The sequence below is a fragment of the Melozone crissalis genome, unplaced genomic scaffold, assembly GCF_028551555.1.
Source record: "Melozone crissalis strain CALT ecotype California unplaced genomic scaffold, PUWL_Pcris_2 ptg000002l_1, whole genome shotgun sequence".
NCBI classification, from domain to species: domain Eukaryota; kingdom Metazoa; phylum Chordata; class Aves; order Passeriformes; family Passerellidae; genus Melozone; species Melozone crissalis.
The window spans coordinates 23737862-23764305 of record NW_026535780.1 but is presented as its reverse complement, the minus strand read 5'-3'; the positions used below and the strand labels follow the sequence as shown (position 1 = coordinate 23764305).

At 39.5% G+C, this 26444-nt stretch overlaps 1 protein-coding gene across 1 annotated transcript; it reads right to left on the bottom strand.

Moving 5' to 3' along the window:
- Nucleotides 1–1230: 1230 nt before the first annotated feature.
- On the bottom strand, nt 1231–20689 carry ATP6V1C1 (ATPase H+ transporting V1 subunit C1). Its single transcript, XM_054295826.1, has 13 exons — nt 20594–20689; nt 16667–16849; nt 14522–14589; nt 13341–13426; nt 12532–12626; nt 8746–8837; nt 7583–7681; nt 6197–6265; nt 4786–4878; nt 4615–4708; nt 3992–4089; nt 2753–2879; nt 1231–1841 (listed from the first exon to the last, which is right to left on the bottom strand). Exons 2-13 carry the CDS (start codon nt 16796–16798, stop codon nt 1746–1748), a joined length of 1149 nt encoding a protein of 382 aa, XP_054151801.1. The 5' UTR covers nt 16799–16849; nt 20594–20689; the 3' UTR covers nt 1231–1745.
- Between the last annotated feature and the right edge of the window lie 5755 nt (nt 20690–26444).

The window sequence follows — 26444 nt, the reverse complement described above, 5'->3', positions numbered from 1 at the left end:
GAGAACTAAGGTGAAGAACAGAGACAACAGTTCAGCCTGATTTCTCCTGTGACTAGAGAGGCAGGACAAAAAAACCCTCTTTACCTTTAAGCAGTGTGTACATGTTATAGTGGGCTCAGAACCAAGATGACTACTGCTTTGTGAGCAGCAGTAACAAAAGGCAGAGGAAGAGGCAGAGCTGGGTGATAAAAGGGAAAACCTCTTCCACTTGGGCACACTTTTAACAACCTGGACAACAGACTAACAGCTGTTATCTTTTGTAAGGAACTGAGAAGTGGGAGAAGCAGAAATGTGACCACAACAGGACACCTGATCTCACTATTTCCCTTTTTGTCTATAAAAACAGGAAGAAAAGCAAACATAAATTTACACAGCAAATATTTTCATAGATGTCAAACCCTGTCAAAATCAATAGCTAGATGCAACTCTTGCACTCAAAACCCAGACTTCCCTTTTAATAATTAGAGATATCGATGTAGGCTTACAAAGTTAGCCAATTCCCCCAAGGTGCTGTTGGGTTATGATTAGAGATCCCACAGCTGAAAGCTCTCGAGTTCTTGGAGCTCTGATATTTTCAGTTAGGGACTAAATGAGAAAAGAATACAGTGGTTACAGTACTTCAAATACTAATTTTGATAAATCAGAACTCCTCCAGTCTCACTCGATTTAAGTCAGTTTTAAACAATACTGCAGCTTTTACTGCATATTTAGCTACTCAGACAGGCAGAATACTTGTAATAGATGCTACTGAAATAAACAACTCCTCTCTACCCACATGAGAGGGAAGCCATCATATTCCCTGTTTGGAGAACAGATATTACAAAAAAAAAAAAAAAAAGTGAGCATCTAATAGCCCAGTGTGCAAAGCTATAAAATTGTCTCAAGCTTCAACTGACTGAAAAGAAAGAAGAATTATCAAAATCCCAGCTCAGCCCAGCTTGTTATTATCCCAGCTTGCTGTCATCTTCCCAGTAATTGTCTCACATCTTTTCTTTAGTCACAAAGACATAAACATGAAAAGCATTCATACATATGTGTGGTGGCCAAACAACATACTTGAGCCTTTCTGCACAAAGCAAAATTAGTTCCTGCATCTCCTACAAGTACTTGTGCTGAAGCCAATTCTATTTCTGTACCAGTGCCGTGCAGGATGCAGCACTATTAAAGACTTAACATATTGCTTCAGTTTAGACACAAGTATCTGCAATTTTATGTGGTAGAAGAAAGTGACACATTTGCACAGGTATGTTTATTTTCCCTGTGTTTACAGTGCATCAATTGTAATTTTAAACCATTCAGAAAGCACGATTTCATACCAATTTTACATACTTTACATCACAGTTCAACAACGTTAACACAGTTGTATCTACTAAATCAAATGAACAAAATGGCCATGAACATTTACACTAGTCTTCTGTAAACAAGTTTTTTTTTATAAACAACAGTAAATGGAATTAACACAGACCACCATAGGAAAGAGGGATAAGCTTTTCCTTAAATAAATCACTCTGTTTATAAATACTTCAATTCTCTCAATATACATTTACAGACATAGTCGATTAAAAGCTGGTTACCTACACTGCTCTTTAAAAAGAAAATGTCTAGAGATGGACCACAGTGTGTTCAATTCACCTAACATAAGAAGCAAGCATATGATTAGTAGAATGTTAAAAGTATTATTATACTTCAACCTCACTTCTGTTTGTTTACACCAACACTGAGAAGATTGTCATGTTAGGGAACTTTTACTTGAATTCCAGCAAATTACAATCGATCTTGTAGTACACATATGGGTAGTACTCCTGTTGGCTGAGGTTTAAACCTGGAATATCCATAGTTGCCTGCAAATAAAGTTTTGAAACCAGTTATACTCTTACAATTCAGACTCCTACTAAGAAGTAGCTGAAATATTAATATGTTTTAGAAGCAAATAGGCCAGGTAAGATTTCAAGGTTAAATTTTCACATTCAAGTGACTGTTTAAGTAACAGGTAAAGTTAGAACCTTGACAAATGACTAACAGTATTTTTCAAATTAAATACAAAGTGCTTTTTTGAAGTCTAAGTAGTTCTGTACCAATAATTCACATCCATTACTATAGTAAACACATCATCACTACTACATCTAAACACTGCCAGTTTCTGATGAGAATGCTATAGGGTGCTGTATGATCCAGGACATTATATAAGTTCAGCATCTTTAATTTTCACCTAAATTGTCTCACATACTCTTTCCACAAAAAGGCCTGGAAATACATTACATTCAATACAACGTTAAGAATCTTTTTTAATTCAGCTAAACTCATGGTATCTTCAGTTAACCTTTAACTATGAACATCATTGCTTTTCAATACAAAGTCAATTAGCAGAATAAGCCTCCCAACAAACCAGTTTTTACACATGAAAATGAGACCTCTACAGATGGAAAGGCTGATTCCATTTTGACAATGATTCAGCCTTCTACAGCAGAGGACTACTGTGCTAACTTGCAGTCTGTATCTTTCCATCAGCAGTAGGAAAGAATGCAGTAATAAGAAATTACATGTGACTTTTAAACCAGACAGCTCTTCAAATATATTGGATGCAACTTTAAACACCATCTGCCTGCAAAAAGTGTAAAACAGAGGCAGCATTTTTTTATGGAGACAAAATTCTCTGTACTGTGAGAAAATGAAGAATATGGAGAGGGGCAGCTTTTTAATGATGCCAATAGACTTAGTTTAAACACACTAGTAGCAGTTAAATAGTACTTACATCAATGATAGCTGCTGCACTGCTGTCAAGGTGTTTGTACAAGTCATACAGAACTTCCCTCAGTTTCTTCATTGTTTTCTTATTAGGCTGAAGCAGCATTGCCTGGAAGTTAACTGGCAAACCGTACCTGAGGAAGTCAAGTAGAAAACCATGGAAATGCTGAAATAAACTTTCTTTCATAATTCAAAGCAGAAATTTTTTTTTTTGAGAAAGAATCCTATTGCTGAAGAGGAAATTCTGCTAATTTCCATTTTTGCAAAACCATTCTGTGTTTATAATTCATAAGACAACAAAAAAGTAGAACTTCAAGCTTAAAATAACAAAACAGAAGCCTAAATATTTTTAAAATAATTTTAAATCCTTGAGTATTTAGCATAATTCTCAATGTTACCTGAACACAGACTAAATTTTGAACATTCCATTAATTTACTTTGCTTATCACACTTGGCGGACAATGCAGTTTTGACTTAATCTTCCTTTCTAGGAGTGTGGAAACTGCTGCCAACATTTCAGTCAGGTTCAGCTTTCTTCTTTATTCTTTACTCAAGTTTTGTCTTCACAACAAGGCCATAGCAGCAAGAATACAAGTTCATGTGATTTGTTTTCTTTTTCTCCTTTATGATAACTGATCAAAAAGGCTAAAAACACCTTGCCCTTTACTGACCACAGTAGGAACATCTTCAACTATAAAAAATAAAGGTCTTTCCTTTGCAGAACAACTACATCTGTTCTTGACTAGTAACAACACTTGTGGATAGTATGAAGAAAAAAAAGCAGATAAAATTTCTAATTAGAATATTGAGCGGTTTAAAACTGAAAAATTTAGATTACAAAAGGCATGTCTTAAAGAAAAAGCATGGATTTCATGATGCCAAGCTATTGTTATTCTGAACTATTCAAATTTGCCATTAATATAAGATGCAGTTAGTTCTTGTTACAAGCAGCTCATAAAGTAACCTAAAAATCAGCAAATATGTCTCCCTGCTATGTACAGAGTATCTGTAACTCCTAAAGCAATAGTGAAAAGACTATCCAAGGGGAAGATACACAATTATCTACTTCAAATATTTCACAACTGGCAACAAGAGCTATTGCCACCAGCTATTCTTACTGCCCTACTTTTAGCTTCCTCCTTACCAGAAGAGCAGCATTCACATGCTTCAATTTGGTAAACCCAAGCTAGATGTAAATTCTTACCAAGTCTAGGGAGAAAATCACTATTCAAATCTGCCTCATTACCTTAAAACAGATTCAACAAAAACACGCAATGCTTTCACATGAATCCACGCAATGAAAGCTTCACTGAAATTAACTTTCAGCCACCGAACCAGAGGCCCCTGTGAAAGAATAGAGAGGGAAAAAAATAAGCTATTCAAACATCAGAAAAAGACTCAGCCCATTATGCACGTTTGAGCAGCTACTCAATATCTGTACCACAATAAAAGACAAGATAAAGACAGAGTTCACTATGGACATAATTGCTCAAGAGTGTTTTGATATAAAGTAAAGAGACATTTAATGAGACTTCTCATTGTCCCTTCAGGTCCCCATCTCAGTTGTCATGATCTAACTATATTAAAGATTCTTTTAGTAATATCTGATTATGCAATTCAAACACTTGTCCATTTTCAAACTTCAAACATTATCAGCTGCAATACCAGCCCTTGGTTCAATGCAGTGAGGAGCACTTGTGCTGCACAAAATTCAATTATCCCAGAGTAGATTAGCTGGGTGGCAGGCTGCCTATATCATGTCATCCCCACAATGCTTTCTCTGAATCACAACTTCATGAAAATTTTATGTAGCAATAACAAGTCTTAGATGTCTCACACTTCTGTAATGACCACTTTATTAAGACTTACAAACTGTTTCTTCTTGTCAGTTGACAGTCTATTCATTTCTTCTTTATCAGCTTTCATCTCTTCTTCATTGTACTGGAAGTCACGGACCATAAATCTGCAATAAAATCAAAAGTGTCTGTCTAGAGATCCTTCAAAGCATGAGAGACAGAATGCACACAAAATAAACCTTACTTATATTCTCTGGCTTTGTGCTTGAAGTCATCCACTGCCTTCCTGAACAAGGTGACATTACAAAGGTAGCTGTCTTGGTCCTCAAAGAGTACACTACACAGAAAGAAAACAAACCAAGTGTCAGAATTAACCAGGTTCAAGCCAGCACAGATCAGTCACACAGTACCACATGTTGTACTTTATTGCTGCAAGGCAAGACATAAATGTAGATAATTATACAGGATTTAGTTCCCAAATTAAGCACCTCATACAGAATGTAACTGACTGCTCTTAATTGCTCTCTTCATAAATGATGGCAGCCTACAGTTCACATTCAGAGACTTCATCACACAAAACCACTTCATTTGATATTTGTTCAAATTAAAACTTATTTAACAAAAAAAGTAACTGAAGCTGGTTTAGTACTGGACTGAACGTTTGGACTACAGTTTTATTAGAAATGTGTGTTTTAAAGAAAAATGAAATGGATATAAAATAGAAAAATACGCAAATTAAAAATATACAGGTTGGCAAAACAAAATGTTTCTTAGGCTGTAAAGATGACCCCTAGATTTACTATTTTATAATTAAAAATAATATTGCTTATTTTGAGGCTTTACCTTAGGAAAAAAAAGCTTTAACAGATTTAGACTGTTCCTCAATGTGATACTGTCTTCAATACAAGCATTATCCAACAGTTTAACAAGTTGCCTTTTCTTAAGCCAGCCCTAGGCCATGGTTTCCCAATAATTAAATAAGAAGCACTAGCATGTCTTCCAAATGTGAAGCTATCCAGAGCAAGTTCAGATTCTTTAAGTGGCACAGAACTGGTAGCATCAGATTTTCCTGACCAAAACCTCAGTCTGTCAGTTAAAATTAACCACAAATCGATGCTTTGTGCTACATGTGGACTTTATCAGTCAAAGTGGTTACAAGGTTGTTAAAGTGGTTTAATCTTGCCCACCACAGCACCTAGCAGCAGGCTGATACCAAGGACCCAAAGATACAAGCTACCTTTCTTTCAACACAACAAATTTACACTTCCAGTTCTCCACTCTTTGGAAGCTTTCAGAGCTCATATAACTTGTTTCAAATCCTGTGAATACAGACCTAAAGCTTACAGGCTAGCAGCCAGCATTTGTTGCTTATCTCCACCACACTCCAGCCAGAGGCTGAATATATCTGACCAGAATAGATTAACTCTTCAATCCTCTTACTTTTCTCACATAAGTTACATTTGATAACTTTGTTAACCCTAGAGTTCACTTGAATCTTTCCTCAATTATTTGATCAGATTTGATCAGATGAAGCTATAAAGCTAGACATATTGACAAGTTTTGGACCAATCTTTAAAATTCAAAGTCTTTCTAGATAAAGAACACTCCTGAAACACAGCACACGCAAATATGAGATTTAGCATTTCACAACTTACTTGCTGGAACGTGGTACAACCATCTCTGCTAGTGTTTCATACTGCTTAACCCAGTCATTGTAATTTAACCTAGAGAATGCACAGGTTATTGTTAGACTTTTAATCTGAGATTAATGGATCAAGGCTTTGTTTTAAAGGTAACAACATTTAATCATCACATCATCAGTCTCAGGTGCAGGTTTTAAGAAATATGCAAGACTCAAGAAACACTCAGTTCTCCTCATGCTGTTTTTATAATTATTGATAAATAAACTATAGTGATTGCAAAAGTAACATATTTTCAGTCTTCATGTCAGTTTACAAGTGCAACATTTTTTAAATCAAAGAACTATGAAATTAAATCATCATTAAGTAGAGATCTCAGGGGACCAAATGGAATTAACTGTCAAAGTTAATCAGAAACTCCTCATGCAACTCTGCTCTTTTGAGCAGAGGAATACTTCTTCCACAATTATACACTGGTTCCCTAGAGTCCTGCACTTGCCTGAAGGACTGGGAATTTTGGAAGCCCTGTTATTCTGTAGTTACTTGTGAAGAGGTTCCATCCTCTCAACAGCAAAAACAAAACAAATAACAGCAGAGATATTCTAACCACCTGCTTTCTGCTAAAGCCACTGCAAAATTGGTTTTCCTTCACCAGAGGAAAAACATCTGACAGACTCTAATAGCTCCTGTGGTAAAGAGAGCCAGTGGGCTTTTCACAAATTAGGAGCTCTCTGCTTGCAGCTCCAGTCAAGGGCCATTTTTTCATTTTACAACAGTTTTGAGGGCATCTGTATCACCACTTTCCTTGGTCAAGGGAAAACATGAGGTTTCTGTTGTTCACATATTTCAAATAAGAACAGCCTGCTCCCCCAGCAAGCCTTTCACAGGACATAAGCAGGGTTCCAATGGCACAGACTTAGCTAAGTAAAAAAAAAACCCAAAAAACAGTGTTCAGGCAATCTAAAAACGTGCAGAGCAAAGCAGTAAAGAGTTCACTCAGTAAATGATGGAAGTTGGCATAGTCCTAACCAAGATAATTTAATGATTAAGCCTTCTAATGTAAAACAAGTCCTGTTTTTACTCAGCACTTACTTTCATAAGGACACTATCTGGAGCATGTCTACTCATAGCAAACACTGAATAAGAGACATAAATCTAATTTCCAGTTTCTTCAAGAAATTCATGAGCACCCAGCAGTCTTTATAAGAAGTTTTGGTGAACAAAGGAACACAGGCACAGACGCTCACTTATCTCTCCTGAGCATCTTAACAGTTCTGTTTGCTCATCCAGGAAAGCCCCAAGTAAATTGAGATGTCATTCTGACAGTATTATAGAGTTGTGAGATCTATTATTTGATTTATATTTCTTATTGTATTCTACTCTTAGGATGAATAAACTTACTTCGGCACAATCACTAATAATGTGACCAAATATTCTGAATCAAGTACAAAGTCCTCTTTCTTTACAATATCAGCAAGACTTCTGGTTAGCAAGCTTCCCCTGCAGAGAAACAAAGCCAGAACAATTACATGTTTAAGAACTGAATTTGTCTGGATAACAGTTTCCAGTGCTTGATAATACAGCATTCTCAAAAATACATTTTACCTACATAATTGCTATTAGCAGAGCAAACAAAATGTCCTTGTATGCACTTTATATCTCACTGTCCAAAGTGACTGAAGTTTTTATCAGCAGCTCCACTGCTGTGCATATTCCAAATACGTCACACGCTTAAGGGGAGAACTTGTCTTTTAAAAAGTGATTTAAAATGGCAAGAACCATTAAAACCATTAACTGTGGATTCTAGCAAATGGAGCCTCAGAGTTATAACTAACATAGTACAGACCCACATGCAGAACATCAATAAAAACTTAAAGCAGTGTATTTCCTTGTATTCATTAAAGACCAAGAATGCACATAGGTTTAACAGCGTTCAGCTGACAAACTGCATGGCTTAGCACAGAACTGATGTCTCACTCCTAAAACACCTTGTCATGTACTGTCATTGGCATGACCCATGGCTCTGAATCAGCCAGCAGGCTTGTGCCATCCACTGTAATGGCAGGGTTCAGGCACATTAATCAACCCCATTTGCACAGAATAACTACTGTACCTCAGTACTGATAATCATCACACGTACGTGACAAGACAACACACAGTCCTCGTTTAATTTAATATCTCTGTGTACCCAACAGTTATTGTACCCAACTGTCTCTGCTGGTAAATTCTGAGGGAAGAAAACCAGTTAAGGTGGTGTGAAGGAAAGACTTTCTTATTTAGACAAGACATCTAAGTAGCAGTGTTACCACTAACAGCAAGCTCCTCTCAGAAGTTCCAGCAATTGATGCTATTTGTACATGCTCTTGTGATTTCTTAATTGCTGTTCAATCACAGGTAAGTTAGCACCAACCAGACAGCTGCTAATAAATGTTCTTTTATGACAGATGCTCTTCAAGACTGATAAACACCTCAAAAATACATTAAGCTTAGAGTTAACATTTTCTTAAGTTTTCATGATGAGATAACGTTCCTGCACTACATTAGCAAAAAATAATACAACTTACGCATTCTTTCTTTCCAAATTCTGAAGATTCCCTTTGAGATTATTGTATGCCGAGGCTCTTGCTTTTAGATCATTGTCAATCTGGTTTACTCCCTTAAAAATGAAAAGAAAAGGAGCTGTGTCTAAAGAACTAGAATAGAACTTAGGTTCAGCTTGCCACTGCTGCTCAAGTAATCCTGGAGGATAGATTTGAGAAGGATGGCTTCATTAGCATGATTACCAAAAATTATTCATTCCCAGCTAGATAACTTGGCAGCAAGTGGAAGACTACAAAACAAATGAAGCACTTTAATTAATACATGTTAAACTGCCAACCATACTCATATCAGTGTGTACCTTATACAAGGAAGTGTTTTAAAATCAGCACACTCAGTAACAGTTGGGTAACTGCAATGGCACAGTGTTGATCTGGGATTACAATGCTGCCTACTGCCTCCTTCACTGCCTCCTCACTGTAGTAAAGAGGTACAAGCATGAAAAAATCCCCAGGGAAAAGTTTCTGAACACTGTCAAGGGACTCTCCCTTTATATACACTTAGACCACTGACAAAACATTTTGTTTGCATAAAACATTTCAGCTTGGAGATGCAGATATGATTTTGTTTCCACAAAATATATCTCTCTTAAAAGCAAGGTCTTTTAATTAAATAGTGACCTTGTTTATGGTAACACCTAAGTTGGCTTGTCTGTAGCAGGAAGTCCTCAAAAGCCTGAACATTCTGTTATTTTCATGTAGCAACACATTAACAGTTTGCACTTTTACAGATACAGAAATCCTTTAGACAAAATACTCTGAAAATGACAAAATTAAACAGATGAGTACTTAAAGCTATTTAAATCCTCTGACTGATACAACCTTTAGCAAAGCAACATGCAGAATATTTCAGCAGATGTCACACAAGGCATATACCTTCATGAAAACTTATTAATACTACAAGAAGTAACACCAGCACCTTTTTTTTTACATCTGGAGGACAACATAAGAGGAAAATAATCAGAAAATATTAAGCTAGTACCTTTGCGCATTTTAGCTCTTCCCCAGACTGACAACCCTTTGCCTCTTCCAAGGATCAAAACTTTCAACAACAGTATAACTATGCATTATTAATGACAAAACCCAAAAACCTTTGATACCATCATTGCCTTTACAAACCAGTTCCATTCAGCATTTCCTACCTGACAATACTCTTAATTGCTCTCATTTGTAGAGTCAGTAGTCTTTTAAAAAATGACTGCTTAGATAAAAACCTGTTACTGCTGCACTGACTGAAGTTTATTGTCAAAAACAACCAGTTTTGCTTCCTACTGAATGTTAGGGAATACAGAACCACAAACCTCAATGCCACAACAGAGCTCTTGAAAATAAATTTTTGTAAAATTACCAAATGAGGCAACAATACAAACTTCCTTCTGCGAGTAGAATTGGTGAATAACTCACAAAGGTCATGGCAAAAGGAGGCAGACTCACAGTATTGCTAAGGAAAGTGCCAGTCTAACACAGTGAGCCTATCTCTACACAGAGCAATCCCAGATATTTAAACCACTTTGGTAGTCATTAGCCAGTGTCTTGCAGCCATACAGCTGAGCTGTTGCACTTGGATGCATGCCTGGGCTGCTGAAAAGGTTGGACATGGGCACTAAAAATATTGAGGCTGTCTCCTTGCATAAGTCTGATCACTAATTTCAAATCCAAAGAATAACTCGATTAAGTGAAGCTCTCAGCACAGATGCCATCTCAAAAGTCTTCTGTATTGATGCTGGGGTCCACAAAACTTCTGCAAATTGAAAGCTGAAAAAACTGATGAATAGTTTCAGGAGATATAATTTTATTTTAAATGTTTCTGACACTGCTGTAATTTCTTCTCAACTGACAAATCCCCACCGCAGTTGCCATTACTCATTTTGACAGACATCAGAATGTGCTGCCTGAGTGAGTGAGGATGACATAAAACCACACAGGAAATGTAGTAATTCATTATTTGACAAACTTTTCAAATTATTTAACATCAACCTGTCAAGAGGCTTCACAGATTTTAATTAATGTAGCTCTATCAATTTTCCTATATCTTCACTTTGGCATGTGATTACATGAAGACTTTATCTCTGTCAGGACTCTTTCTGCCTTGGGACAAAACTGTTTCAAGTCCTGTGATATGATCTCCTTGGGGTCATTTCTGTAGGAACATAAGGCATCTTCAGTCACCTTCCTTCTCTTCTCTACTTTATGGACATACATCTATGGCTCACAGTTTATATTTTATAAACTATTTGAAATCAGATTTATTACACATTTATGTCCTAAAGCTGTTCCTATGGAATACAAGCACAGCTAAACATGAAGCAAAATGGAAACCCCCAACAGGATGACTCAAGCTGAACTCCAGCAGACCTGTTTGTCTACATTTACTATCCAACACAACAGGTCAATGAGGTCCCTAAAGTAGATGAAGAATGTAAGACAATTGAAGTTCAGGTTCTAGAGCTTTGTTGAAGCAGATTATTTATCTAGCAGACTCTGGGACACAGAATAACATGCACTGAATATTTGATAATTTTTAAAGAAGGGGCATATCTCTTCATGTCCTAGGTTTCTTTTTCAACAAATTTAATTTCTGCAAAAACAAGTGCTGTACTATAACTGCTGTAAAAAGTTCAGTGCTTCATTTTGGTACCTTCTTCTGAAGAAGTAAATATGTGCTAGTGTCAGATGTTACTATTTTAATTTTATATCTGTAAGATATTCTTAATGTGCAAATCTTCAGAGCCATAAGACAGCCAGTCAGTCATCCTCTAACAAAAGGCCACACTGCAGGTGTTTTCCAAGAATACTTACTAAATGTAATTTGTGAAATAAATTCAAGATACAATGATAGTCCCAAAGAAAATCTCAAAAATCAAAGTACTAATTGCATTTTCAGTTAGCTTTGTAGCATATATTAAAATTTTGTAATCTCTGCAAAAAAATTAATGTAACAGTTTCAGGAATCTGCAGTAATAGCAAAGCACAAGTCTGCCAGCACTTACCACCATCCCAACCCCACTATAGTCCCTACACATCCACCACCAAAGACTGTCTCTATAGTACCCAGAACAGCCCCTTCCTTTTTGCAAGTTATGTACTTCCAGTTAGCAACACAGGCAGTTCCAAGAGCCAGTCTGTAGATTACAGAAAGCAGGGAAGGGGAAAAAACAACCTGAAGAGGCTGGGAAGATCTTAAAGCAAGGATTGTCTACAGAGAACTCTCTCACTGTCTAAGCCAGTCACTCCTGAGGACCCTGTAGAGGCTCACAAGCAAATAAAAAAATAAAGCCCTCAATGTATGAAACACTTTGCCTAAGTAAAGATGAGGAAAACACATGAAAACTCTCAATGAGCTTTCTTTACATCTAACAATGAAGGCTTATTTCTCCCCTCACAACTGAGTGCCACAGCTTTCAGAATGTAAATAAGTTCCCTGGTTCACTGCTTAACAGCCCACAGGGTTTGAGAACATCAGACAAACAATATGCTAACACAGCAAAACTGAAATGCAAATATCATTTCCTGGCTATTTATTTGTTAGCTCAGTGATCCTAGGAAACAAAAATCAGCAAAGATTGCATGATAGCCTTCAGAGGGCACTCTCCAAATCCTAGGCACATCCCATGTATTTCTTTGGTTACTAGCTGCTACAAAATTCACTACTATTGTTTGCTGACTAAAACAGACAAATTGCTTTGAGAGCAAGTTTTGTGCATAAATATCCCAAGTTCAAATAGGGAAGTTTTATAAAACAAGATACCTTACCTTTGCAATAATTTCTGAAATATTCTTCAAGGATTGCTTGATTGGGTATTTGGCCATATCCCACTGGAACCTTGTTATATAGGTGACCAAGTCAACTAAAATTTTAAAGAACTTTGTTAAGATTGACAATAAAATGACAATAAAAAGTATTATATTCTATGTAGAACTGCTCTAACAGAAGAGAACTGTAACAGACTGGACCTTCCCATGTGTGTACCCTGTTGCTTAAGAAATTTGAAAATAAACAAGCTGTAAATTATCCATGACCTCTGCCTTCAGATATTGGTTTCACCACCTCTGTAGACTGTAAATGACATTTATCACCAAGTCAAGGATGGTTGGAAAACTACAGACAAAAGCAACTACTTTTTGCTCTGTGTGAAAAATGGGTGGGAGAAGGGAAGGTTATGATGGCAAAAAAGGCAGCAGTGACCATGTGGCTCCCCTGAAGTGACAGGTTTGTACATCTATCTACAAAAGACACTAGTCCAAGCCCTCATCCACTCATACTAGCCTCTCTTCCATCAATACAAGCTGTGATAATTCTATTAAATGGCTCTGAAAATAAAACATTGGTTCAGAGAAAAGTGCAGCTCTTTACTGAAATAAAATGCACACTGGCACCCCAAGTCCTTCTCAGCAGGGCTGCTCTTGATCCATCCATGCCCCACCTGTATTGACACTGAGGGCTCCCTGACCCACGAGCAGCCCCCTGCACTTGGCCTCCTGGTACCTCAGTAAGTTTCAGGATCATTGCCTTCCCTTCTACAGTTTTAGAATACATTAGGATATCATGGTTAACACTTTACCTCCATTGGCCAGAAGATTCTCCTGAACTTTATCTTTACTGTCTTCTAGAACATCAGCCATATATTGGGCCACCTTCTTTACAACACTGAAAATTGGAAGAAAAAGACAAAAATATATTTAAAAAAAAGCAATAAAGCCCTTTGAGAAATACCTGTCATTTGAGAAATACCATTCATAAAACTCATTTTAAATTGCCTGAGACTGGATCAAAAGTGACTGGATCAAACAAGGATGATGACTCCTCTACATCCAAACTTTCTGAGAGCACAAGCTGGGCTCAATAGCTGAAGGAGACCGATTTCTCAGTATTCCACAACTTTATTTAAAATCTCTACTGCTGCTACTCACCAGATCTCAACAAGGTGAGCTAGCTCTCTCACATTGGTGTTGACTTCAAGTGTAAAGTCACTATATTGCAATTTTTTTTAAAGTCTGTTGTACTTCCAAAATTCTAACCCCTTTCTAGAAACAGGTAGAGAGGTAGAAGTCAACAGTAATACAAACTAAACACAGGATAACCCTGACAATGCAATCTGACACTCAAGACCTGCCTTCCTAACTTAAAAGCCATGTATAATATTATTCACATGTGCCAGGCCAAATAGTTTCCTTTTCCAATTAAAAATGTCTATATAAGATTGCTCTCCTTGAAGCAGAAGATGGCTCCATGAGTTCTGGTTATGTGAAATTTTGCTACTTTTGCTTAAAATCACTTTCAAAAAGTCATTAGTTTCTTCAAAATGAATAGGTTTTGCATTTTAATATTAATACTTTTAAGTATTTCTATGGATTAGGAAATTACATGGTTACTTTCTCAAAGTGTGTAAACAGTAATCCTGCTAGAATTACAAGCTTTTACTTCACTTCCTCACCACTCCCTGCACCTGTCAGGCTCAATTTTTAACAATTCTCCAGGACCTAGCACCACCCAGCACTACTGAAGTGAGAATGCATAATGTTCTACTATTCCATAAGAAGTTCAGATTATTTTTCATTTTTTCAAGAACAGATACTGTTCTTGAAAACCAACATCTTAGCTTTCTTAAATCTGAGCTTGCTGACTGCCTGCAGAGGATCACTGTGATACAAAAAATGCTGAAAATAACTTGTGTATTATTAGAACTCAGCAAACCATCACATCATTCTAATACTCTGCATCCTAGTAAAAATGAACTGTTACCTCTCCACAAATGCATCCAGTTTAGCCAGCTCATCAGACAAACCAACCAAAACATCCAGTGTGCCAACCTAGAAGCAAAGATCAAAATGCATTAGCAGATGTATATAAACATAGAAAGAGAAAAGTAGCTAACAGTAAAAGCTACATCTCCCAACAAGTATCTCTCCAGAACTCCATAAAATGCTGGACTCTAATATTTGAGACACCTTGATTTACCAAAGCCACACTGTTTCACTTGTTAGATATCACCCCTGCCTCAAAGCACCACAGGATCAGATCTAACTCTCTAGTTTGGTGCTCAGTTTCAGTTCTGCAATCCAGCCATCCAAAACATGTTAAAACAATGTCTATGCTGTAAATTGGCTGCATTTTTCACAAAGCAGTTGCTTGAGCACTTAATTCACTACTTTAGATCAAATGTGAAATTTCACTGCTCAGGAATCTCAGCACTGGAGGCAACCTGGACATCAAAAACTTTGACAATACCAGAGTACTGCAGCAGTGAGACCAACAAGAGTCTGGACTTTTTGCATCTTGGGTAATAAAATATCTAGCTTGTCTACAAGATTTCACTCTTTCTTCCCTTCCCCTCCAGAAAAATACCTTCTTCCCTAATCTCATGTATCTAGAGTACACATTTCTCACCCTGAAATATTACAGGGCTATTAACATTTAACATATTTGTAACCTAGCATCTACTTTCTGTATATCTGACCACTCAAATTCATATTAGTCCTTTTCTGTTTAGTTCTGAAGCAGAAAGGAGCAGAATTACTTAAAAAATATCACACAAATGACTTTCCATGCCTCACCTTCTTGTGGGCCACAAGCAGAATAAGGAAGCTCATTTTAACTAGTCACTTAAAAGCCTCAGGACAAGCAAGTCCTTAAGCAATAAGACTGCTGTTCAGTGGAGACTAAACCACTGTTTAAATGAGTTTTAACTAAAGGATCTCACTGCTTTAGCAGTCTCACCAGGTCCACAGAAGCCAGACTATTTCCCACTGTATATAAAGTATATTCAGCTTCTGCTCCTTTTAGGAAGCACAGTAGAAGCAAAAGAAATTGCTTCTAACCCTGATAGGCCCCAACAGTTTTCAGCAGTAACTCCTCTAAATGCTGCAGGCACCCTACAGTTTGAAAGCCATCCTGATTCATGTCCAAGGATATCCTGGGAGGAGACAGACATTTGTTCTAGTCCCTATTCTAACTGAGGACAGTCCAAATGTGAACACAAGTTATGGCAGTTTGAAGATGTTCAAAGGCACACTGAAGCACTCTGTGCCCTGGGCTCATTCCTTAGCAGAGACAGGAAAAAGGCATGATGTTACCTGAACTTGATGCACTCAACAGACCAAGACTGATGGCATTTTTCTCCTCAATTTTGTAAGCCTTGAAGGGCTTTCACTGAGCTCCAATTCTTGTTCAAGAAACATCCAGGCATCAGGAAAGAGCTTTTCTAAATGAATACATTGGCTCATAATTTTTCCGTATCCTGATGACTGTATTAAATCAAGAATAACTACCTTCAGATTTTGTTACTATTTGCTTCTCACAGAATAGTTCAAACAGTTTTTTTTCCATTTTCCACAACACATTGGCAGGTCACACTGGAATGCTCAGTCAGAGATAAACCACTGCTCTAATAGAAGAATGCTACTTCTGGACAGAGAAAAGGCAGAGCAGCTCTTTGATCAACTCCTGTATTTTAATTTGAACCTTTCACTGTATCTCAGACAGAGAAAAGGAGCAGACAATTCAGAAGGGAAAAAACTTAAAACAATTTTTTAAAAAGGCAAAACAAAACCGTCAAAGGAAACTCTCAATAATCAGATCACAAGTTCTTATTTTTCTTCTCCAAGTAACTGCTACCATCATGAGATCAAGACTACCATCCTCAGAAAAAACTGCTTTATTTGCTGAAAGAACACAGGTTGCTGAATCTTGAAAACTTACAGTGTGAACAACTAACTTAGAAGTTCAGAAAAAAAAGATTACCGTTGTCTGAACTATTTCTTAGATCCACACATACACATCAAGAGAAGTCAGCTGCTCTCTCTAAATCAACTGCAGGTTTTAATCTAGAGAAACAAAGATGGTGCAAAACAAACACACTTCTTAGGACATGACACAGGGTTTCCATACCTTCAAGTCCGGAATATTGAACTTTGAGTTAGTGGAAAGGTTGTTGTGTTTTGTAGTTGCTGCGTGTAGCTTCTCCCATGTCTGCTGACAGGTCTTTTCTCCAGGAGCAGAAATCAGCCAAAACTCCGTCATTTTTGTGCCTTTATCTTGATGGCTGTTGATTCAGAGGATAAAGGCAAGATGCTAGCAGAAGGGAAGCAAGAGAAAGAAGAAAAAATATCTGCCATTAATACAGCAGTCAAAGCTTTGCCTGAAGAAAAACATCTCATTCCACATTGCTAAAGTGCTGTTACAGCCACCATAAGAGATTTTACCAGAAGTATCATGTGGTTTCAAATTCATTTTTTCCTATCTTCCAAATCACATTTACACAGTTGGAAAATCTTTTTAAACTGCCCATCCTGTATGTTAAAGTGGGCTGAGTTTGCAGCATTAGCACCTTTCATTAGCAACTGCAATTTCACAGAAAGATAACAAGCAAACAAGCTAACTGAAAAGAAATCAGATAAAACAGGACCCATGTTATATTTTCACACCTTTTCCAGTCTCAGGAGGTTGCAGTTTATTGCAGCCCCAAGACACAAAGTCTCTGTGAAAAGTCTCTGTTTGAGCCCGCACGTTCAGAACGAGTCGGAGCTCTTCAGTTCTCGGTCTCAGAGTTATTTATTGTTTCTTATCTATAAAATTCCTTCTCCTGCCCTGCCGAGGTCCAGCCAGCAGGACAATCCCAGGCACTCTGCCTGCCCCCAGGGAGGTGTTATCCCTGTATACAATGTTTACAACTGTTTTCCAATACCCATCACCTATGTTAGACAGTGAGCTTCTACTCTAAACCAATCTCTAAGTGCCAACACCACAGCAGAAGATGCAGGTAGAGAAGAAGAAGAAGAAAGGCTGGATACACCCAAGGCCCTCCATCTTGTCCCCAAAACCCCTATTCTAAAAACCCCAAAATATACTTTTTCACCTAGTGATAATTTTATTATTACACTACTTAAACTTCTGTGGCTTTCAGGTCTTCATACAAAGCTGGCAATTTGCTCCATGAGTCATAATCAAACCCACAGGTGTTCTGGGCTGTGTGCCAGGGTCTCTGAGCCCCCTGGCAGGGGTCCCAGCAACTCTGGACACCTAGAGGGATGTCCTGAATTCTGACATTCCAGTGTCTGTAAAACAGACAACTTTTTCTGAAAACATCAGAAAAAATAAGAAAAACCGAACAAATTTCAACTCTGATATCTCTTTTCCAATCACTTTTCAGATTAGGACAGTGTTTTAAAGTAAATCAATACCTAAAATTATTTAAATGCAATAAACTCTAGTTTATTCTTTCAAGTAGCTTTTCCTGGCAGCTAAAAATTTCAATAAAAAGGAGAACACTTTCTAGTCTTGGTATCTCTGTTACAACTGCAAACCATCAATAAGATTACACATACTGGAATTAGTGAAGAAAGTGTTGGCACTAAATACAAATGATGTTGGTTTATTTTGCAGACAAGCTCAGGAAGTTGAGAGTATTTATGTTCTTTTGTCACTAAGAAGCAGAAACAGCTGGTTGAGAGTTACTGGATGTTTTTAATCAGAGAATGAAGAACAAAATCAAAGTGTACCTTGACAGAATCTAAATTTTGACATCTGCAATGTCTTCTATAGCAGCTTTGGATGAGCAGAGACTAACCTGTTTTCATGAGCACAGAGTACAGCACTCAATTTTTTTGAGGGAGAACGAATCAAATGTTGTATTTACTAGAACCAGTATGTGATAGCAAACTTTGCCCAAAACAACACACAGAGTTCCTTCCCCTGTGTATTCATTCAAGGGTGTTGCAATTCCAGGTAAGACACGGGCCTGATTGCTGATTCTTTGCTCAGCTCCTCAGGAAGCCTAAAACTGAAGTTCACCAGCCATTAAATCACTATCATGAAGCACAGCCTGGCACAGCAGCCATCCATCCCCTTGGACTTAAAGGACCTCATTTCCAGCAGGAGATGATGACAGCCAGTCCTGAGGCCCTTGACAGGACACCCTCTGTGACATCTGGCACTGCCCACCAGGCCCAGCACAGCAGTGCCAGACAATGCCAGGGCAGGTGCAGGTAGCTGAGAAATCACAATATTTACAAGACCAGACACACAACATCAGTTATCACTACCCTACAGGGCTGCTTTGCTTAGCACCAGCTGCAGTATCTCACATCACAGGTCTCCACAGGAGTCTATTAATTACTGATGATTTGGAACAAAACAAATTTTCCTCTTATTTGGACTACTATGATGCATTATCTTCCTTAATGCATGCCAGACTTGGCACAAGAGAGATTTTCCTGCACTCCACTGAACTCTGGCCCTATAAAAGGCACAGGAAAGGCTACAGTAAACTTCACCTACTCAGGGAGACACCACTGCAGCTGACACATACTCTCAAAGTATTGAAGCTTTAAACTGTTTTTGTCTGGATTTGACAGGACTAGGACTAGAAAAAGTTGTTGGGTAAACTAAGCGGTGGCAGCAGCAACTTGCAAACATCCAAGCAAAATACAGAAAAGCAATAACACAGAAATCCAAGATCCTACTCAGGAAGACAGAGGGAACGTCACATTCTCATGCTTTCCACAAACATCAATACTCTACAGAATATTTATAAAATTTCCAGAAGAAACAGTTGTAGCTGCCAGGAATCATTAAGTCACTGGACTTCCCTTTTTCCCTCACCATTTTTTGTCTGTGTGGTTGGTTTTCCTGAAGCTGGGTTCCATCTCTAACAGTCACGGGAAGTAAGATAATTTCACATTTCAGGTAAAATGGAGGTATTATCAAACACACACAAGGGAACAAAAAGCTTGCTAGAAGAGTTTTAAATGTTTTTTACATGAGGGGCCTTGAAACCAGAACAATGGAGAATACTAAACAAGAAGTGAAGAAAGGAGAAGTGCTACAGAATGGTTTGAAACACAGATAAAAATGCTGGTCAGACAAAAATACATACACACTGATTGTTAAAATGAAAGCTAAGCAAATTAAAGAAAAGAACCACAGGATAAAGCTGAAAATACCAAGCGTTCAAAATAAAACCTAGAATAAGCAGTAAGAAGGGGTAACCTATTCACACAATGTACCTCAATGACCAGGACTTTTTTGTAATGTACACTGCTTCATTTCCAAAGAAAAATCTGTCATGCAGTACACTACAATCTAAAATAAAACTTATGAACAAGTGTTTTCAGTGCTTTACCCAGAAAAACATACAGGGGTGTCAAAACCGAATCTCAGCTATAGCATTGTATTTTTCCAAAAAAAAACCCAAAAACCAGGGCAAGGGGCGGGGGACAATTTCTTCTATTTAGCTCAACAGGAAAGCTCCGTTTACTGATGCGGCCCAGCACGGAGTCCCTAGAGTGTCACTTCAAGCTCGTTTTCAGAAATCACGTCTGGTGCTCGGCCTCCACGTTCCCTAAGCAGAAGCGGCCCCGCGAGGCAGCGGGGGACAGTGCTCCGTGGGGAGCGCCCACGCTTGTGCGGAGCGGCCCGGGGCTGGCCCGGGAGCGGGGGGCGCTGCGCTGGCTCCCCACGGAGCCGCCGGGCCGCATCTCAGCGCTGGATGTCAGTTCCCACAGCCCGGCACCGCCTGGGCTCCCCGGGCCGCGCTGTCCCCTCGGCCTCCCCGAGGCAAACAGCCCCGGCACCGGCAGAGCGGCGGCCCGGCGGCCCTGAGGCCCAGCAGAGCCCCCGGGAACCGCGGTACCGCCGGGCCCGGCCGGCGCAGCCCTTCGTGCCAGGCCCTGCGCGGCCCGGAGCCGGGGGAGGCCGTGCGCCGGGGCAGGCCGGGGCGCTGCCGCAGCCGCTCGGGGAAGCCCAGACACTCGTCCTTCTTTCCGTCGTTCCCCCCTTGCCTGCCCCTGCCCGCCCCGGGCCCGGCCCCGCCGTTACCGTCACTGCTCCATCCCCGGCGCCGCCGCCCGCTCACCCGCCGGTGGGTCACGTGACCCGCGGTCAGCTGACGCCGCCGCAGCGCCGGGCGCGAGGGGCGGGAGGAGGCGCTGGTGCCGCGGCTGCGCAGTGACTGCCGGCTGCGCTGGGGCCGCGGGTTCGAGCCCCGCCCCGGCGGCCTGGCTGCTCTCCTGCGTACCGTGCTATCGTCACAGGCACCTCAGGGTACCGACTGCCCCAGGCCACTTCTGATTAATGTGGGCTTGATTAGGGAGTTGGTGTAAAACTACATGTGGCTCAGGGCGGCCCAGTGTCAAGGAGGCTTTGTACGATTCTGCCCTTTGGACAGAGAAGGATGGTCGGGTTTGAAAGCGTGTGTGTTTGTTCTTGCTGCGGCCAGTAGATTTTCCTCAGATTACAGAAACACAGAGTCATGGAACTATTTAGACTGGGAAAGACCTCTAGGATCATCGAATCCACCACGTTGAATACCACCATGTAAACCAGACTGCCACTGGGTGCCACATCCAGTCTATCTTTAAGCACCTCCGGGGATGGCGACTCCACCACCTGCCTAGGCATAGACAATCCATTCCAGTGTTTAATCACTCCTCCAGTGAAGAAGTTCCTCCTGATGTCCAACCTAAACCTCCCCTGGCACAGTCTGAGGCCTTGTCCTCTTATTCTACTGCTTGTTACCTGTGAGAAGAGCACGACCTCCCCCGGCCTCAGGCTCCTCTCAGGGCTCTGCAGAGCGCTCAGGTCCCGGCCGAGCCTCCTTTGCTCCAGGCCGAGCACCCCCAGCCCCATCAGCTGCTCCGCTCAGGGCTTGGGCTCCAGAGCCTTCCCCAGCTCCGCTGCCCTTCCCTGCTCCTCCATGCCCTTCCTGAGTGAGGGGCCCAGAACCGGACACAGCACTCGAGATGCGTCCTCACGAATGCCCAGTAGAGGGGAAAATATCAGCTTTGGGAAAACACACAGTGCTGGAAAACAGAGTGTACTTTAGAGATCTCAGCTATGGGAACGTGCTGGAATGCTTAACTGCTGTCAGTCTGCAGTGAAGGGCTTGAGAAAAGAGGAGGCTTGCATGCAGGTGACAGTGGAAAAACATGCACATGAGAAGAAACTGCTGCTGTTTTATTTTGGCACCTAACCCCATTTGTCTTAGCTTAGAGTAGAAATGCTGAGTGAAAAAGAGCAGGTTGTAAATTGTTCTATTGCTAGTTAAGTTGTGTGAAAATGCCTGTCATTGTAATTCACAACATTATCTGAAGAAAGCAGAAACTGTGCACAAAAGACAAACTGTTTTGGTTTGCTGGTTGTAGGGAAACAAATAGTTTGTTCCTATTTTTCTTCAGTTTTTTGTTGGTTTTTTTTTCTTTTTCCAAATAAGCAAGAGTTGGAACCATTGTATAGCTGTGGGTGGCTTGTGCAGCAGAGAGAAGGCACAAATGTGACCAGAGATATCACAAAGGTGACTTCACACAGTTCCAACCCAGCGAAGGATGTGGCTTTGTGACTCTGGGAGCAACTTCAGACCTCTAGTCCTGAGCTCTTCTGCCTTTAAGTATTTAAAGATGCAGAAGCTCCAAACTCTGCTTAGTCAAAGTGTGAATGTTGTTAAACAAGATCTGATCTGACAGATTAGTTTTCCTTCAGCCATTTATGTTGTCCTTCAACCACCAGAGGCTGCTGAAAATGTTCCCATTGCTGGAGTGCCCACAGCCCTTTAAAATGCTCTTACATGCTCCTACTGGTACAATTTTGTTAGAGAGGCTTTTCTCATAGCAGTATAAAAAGGCTTACCCTAAACTAACACAGTAAAATAGAAACTTGCCTACCTTAAAAGTGGACAGACTTATTTTTAAATCCCAAATTAACAATTGCAGCAAGAAAAATTTCTTAACAGATGCATTATTGAGTTTTCAATGAAAAATCCTATAAAATTTTACAATAGGCACATTTTCGCATTAGTATTGCAAGGCATTTCCTCAAAATGTGGCAATAAATGCCATATGCAAACACTAACCAGCAAATGCAAGACATTATCTGTGTTATTTTTGGAACAAGATAAGATTTTTTTGAGTGATCCGTAGCTCCAAGCTATCAGACGGAAACTTGGCATCGCCCTCTATAAATAAACAGAGTGGTTAGTAAATGATACTCTAAAAGTCTTTAAGAGATGAACAGCAAGCATTTCTAACCTGCAAAGTGACAACGTGCCTGTAAAACTGCAGGAGGGCATTCTGAGGACAAGGACCTATGATCTGCTACCTAATGTCCACTGCCTAATGTGGTTGGTTTTATAATGATATTTGCCATTTGATTAACTGATATCAATGAGGTACAAAGCAAGGCTGTAGGCAATCTACAACTCTTCACTAGAAAACAAAAAAAAAGGAAAAAGTGATTAGCACAAATCAAACTACCAGGATATTATCACTCATGGAATAAATGCACAGTACTGGTGAGCTGCAGTATGGTCATTACATGAGATATTGGTAGGAAACCCAAACCAGGTGTGCAATCATTATAAATGCTGTTAGGGACAAATCTGTAAATAGTAGCATTTAAAACCACAGCTGCTACAATAGGAGTGGATATATCGTAGATTAAACAGATATGTTCAATAATATTTTTATACTACTTCCCTGTACTATTACTCCATCTGGCCTGACAAGGATATTTGTATGAGGATTCTGAAGCCTGGAAAAAAATAGATACTTTTTCTTTTCTTATGTCTTGAGAAATCTATTTGTTGAGACTTCATTCAGGGAGGAGGGAACTATTATGTGTCTTTTTGATCTCAGTTATTTTTTGTTTTGATTTTTGAAAAATAATTATCTCTTTAAATCCTTGTATAGAAGTTTTGTTCTATAATAAAAATATATGTCAAAAATTACTTTGGGTCAGGCCTGTATTGAGCTTTGAATATCTGAGTGAGTATTTTTTGTTGAATACTCTTAATATGCACGGGCTAAACACAGATTGACTTGAGTGTGCACTGGGCTGCACGGAGGTATTTGAGATAAAACTACTTAGGATTGAGGAAGCTTACCTGGGAGTTAGCAAGAAGTGATGGGGGCAGGGCTGCCCTTAGACTTGATCTTTTACCAGCTGCATGAAGTGGTTGCTCTTTTAGATCTCTAGAGTAAAAATGAGACCACGTGAGATAGGTTGTAAAAGCAGCTGCTGCTGTTTAAATATCCTGGTGATGACAGTAGCCCTACTCAGGGTTAGGAGGGTCCCACAGGATTTTATATGACCCCAGGCACGTGTGCTGCAGCAGGCAGCAGTGGGGAGTCCCCAGGGAGGGAACCCAGGGCAGCTGTGCAGGAGCCTCGGCCAAGGAGCAATTGTGGGCAGTGCCAGAAGCATCCAGGGCTCTGTCCTGCAGAAACATCTCAGCTGTGAGTGGGGACTGACATTCCACATTCCCTCACAGCTATGAATGAACGTGGTGAACTTAGCTTCCCATTCTAGTGTGGTGGGTCTTGACATCTCTGGTCATTTTTGAAGGAAATACAGATTTTATTTGAGTTCTTATTCACCAGGTTATTATTCACCTGTTCTAAATTTATTTATTTGTTTTTTAGCCAAATTTCCTCCAATTATTATTGCAGAGCTGTGTGTTCTTTGGTATGTGGATGTATCCAACAGAGATCATCAGAGATGGGACAGATTTCCCTTGCTTTTTGGTGTCCTCTAAGGCTTCTCTGATATACTAAGAAAAGCTGACAAACTGACTTGCTGAGGACAATGGGAATTTTATCATCAGATTTAACATTATCATAATTTTAAATTATTTTTTATTTATATGTCAGTGGGATTATTTTTTTTATTCTGGTAATAAAGGTGGTAAAATAAGGATTCTATACAATTTACAGGACTAAAGCCCTAAAAATTGAAAGTTATGATTTTAAAGCTGAAAAATATCTGTAGATCAAAAGATAGGGAAGAATAATATTGCTGTAGTTATATTCCAGTATCATGTTGTGCAGTATTCAAATATCTGAAAAATAAATGCAATTAGGTAAGGTCATAATGTTCTCTGTAACATCGGTAAACTGCAATATAAAGCCCCATCCTACAGCTTCCATCAGTTTGGCTGATATGAGAATGAGATAAAAAACACTATTGTTTTCCCAAAATTATTCAAAGAAAGCAGAGAAAAAAAATTCCATTACTTTGTTATTTATTTTTCCTGGAGGTGCTCTTTTGAAAGCATTTTAATAAAAAATATCTATCAAAGCACATTGCTCTTCAATCTTTCCTGATGTTGCCTGGGAGACACAAGCCTTAAGACTGAAATGTAAGTCTTTGAAAAAAGACATTTGCAAACTGTAGAAAATATTTTTTCATCAGGTAAGCTTTGTGCTGGAGACAGAAGGTCACTTTCCTAGCTGCTTCTGTTTTAAAACTTCATCCCTGACTTTCAGCTTCAGTTCAAGTACTTGAGGCAGATAATAAATCTGAATTTTCCAAATTTTTTAAATTCCTAAATTACCACAATTTACATTGAAATCCCCATTTATATGTATTTATGCATATGAACATTTAATTATTCTCTACAATGTGGGCAGCATGTTCAGGACAGGTGCAGAAGGATTTAAACCATCGTGCCTGAGAAGCTGTGGGGCAGGCTGTACTCTGACAGAGTTGAAATCCGTGTCCAAAGCCTTGTTCCAAATCCAGCTGAGGGAAGCTATGAACAGCATTTGTGATCCCAGTTGCACACTCCACATGGACAGCACTGGCCCTGCCTCCCTCCTTCCAAACAGGACAGAGTTCTCAAATACTTTGCTGTGATTTGGGAGAGCACCTGATTTATGGAAGGGAAGCTCAGTATTGCCATGGGTCTGTTTCAGAGCCCTTCATTGAGAGTTCTGGTGTAGAGACAAACTGATGGGGGCTGCTTTTGGGGCTCCTGGGCTGTAGCCCTGTACAGTGTGCAGCACCTGGGGCTGTGTTCAGGCCCATGACTGTGCAGCACTTCCATCCACACCTGCTGCATCCAGATCTCATGTTAGTCCCATTCCCAAATAATCCAAAGTCAGGCAGTCCCCTCTTTGTCAGTACACCTGTACCTACAGAAGAGCCCAGCTGCCGGGCTCAGGCAGCAGAACTTTGCAGGGTGCACAGCAGAGCAGTGCACAGTTACTGATCTGTACAGTGGAAGGAATCTCCAAGTCCAGAGGGGTCTGTCAGCAGAATGATTGGATGCTTCAGGAGCTGGGGGAGAAGCCATGAATAAGGTCTTGAGACACCAATAATGCCAGGTATCACTTCCCAGGAGTTAAATGCCTGAACCCTACTGTGAGCCTACACTGAATTACAATTCCATTTAGGTAATTTCATTATCATAGAGTAGTATTAAGTGAGTTATATGGCTGTATATTCTGAAAAATGGAAACCATGTATAATCACATCAGTAATAGCAATAATGGGTTGGCAATTTATGTTTTATGACAGATTCAGAAGATATGAGTGACAATAAAGTACCAACTGTTATAACTTGGCACCCAGCTCTAGAAGCAGTCATTCAGCTTAGCAGGATGTATGTCCCTTGTGCCTTTGTAGATGACACATTGGAACAGAAGTTGCTGACTAAAGAAGACATAATACACACTACCATCACAGTAGTTTTGACAAGAAAAGCAAAATCCCAAAATTTGAAAAGCAAAAAAAACCTGTCCTAGACGGCTTTCCTTTAAAATTATTTTTTAAAAACCAATATGAGTAATTCACTGTATTCTCAGAAGTTCTCCGTTTCCCCTCATTTAAATCCTTTGGTTATAATCCTGGCCAAATATTTTCCTCATCACCGCATTATGTGAGAAAATGTTTTAGG

What these genes read in the sequence shown, in the direction of transcription:
- ATP6V1C1 (XM_054295826.1), bottom strand. Translation starts at nt 16,798, where the DNA reads ATGACGGAGTTTTGGCTGATTTCTGCTCCTGGAGAAAAGACCTGTCAG. An exon ending in CTGACAAGAAGAAACAGTTT is followed by an intron (nt 4,090 to 4,614) that starts GTAAGTCTTAAT and finishes ATTCTTTCACAG; the next exon opens with GGGCCTCTGGTTCGGTGGCT. An exon ending in TTTGTTGAATCTGTTTTAAG is followed by an intron (nt 2,880 to 3,991) that starts GTAATGAGGCAG and finishes TGACTTCCTCAG; the next exon opens with GTACGGTTTGCCAGTTAACT.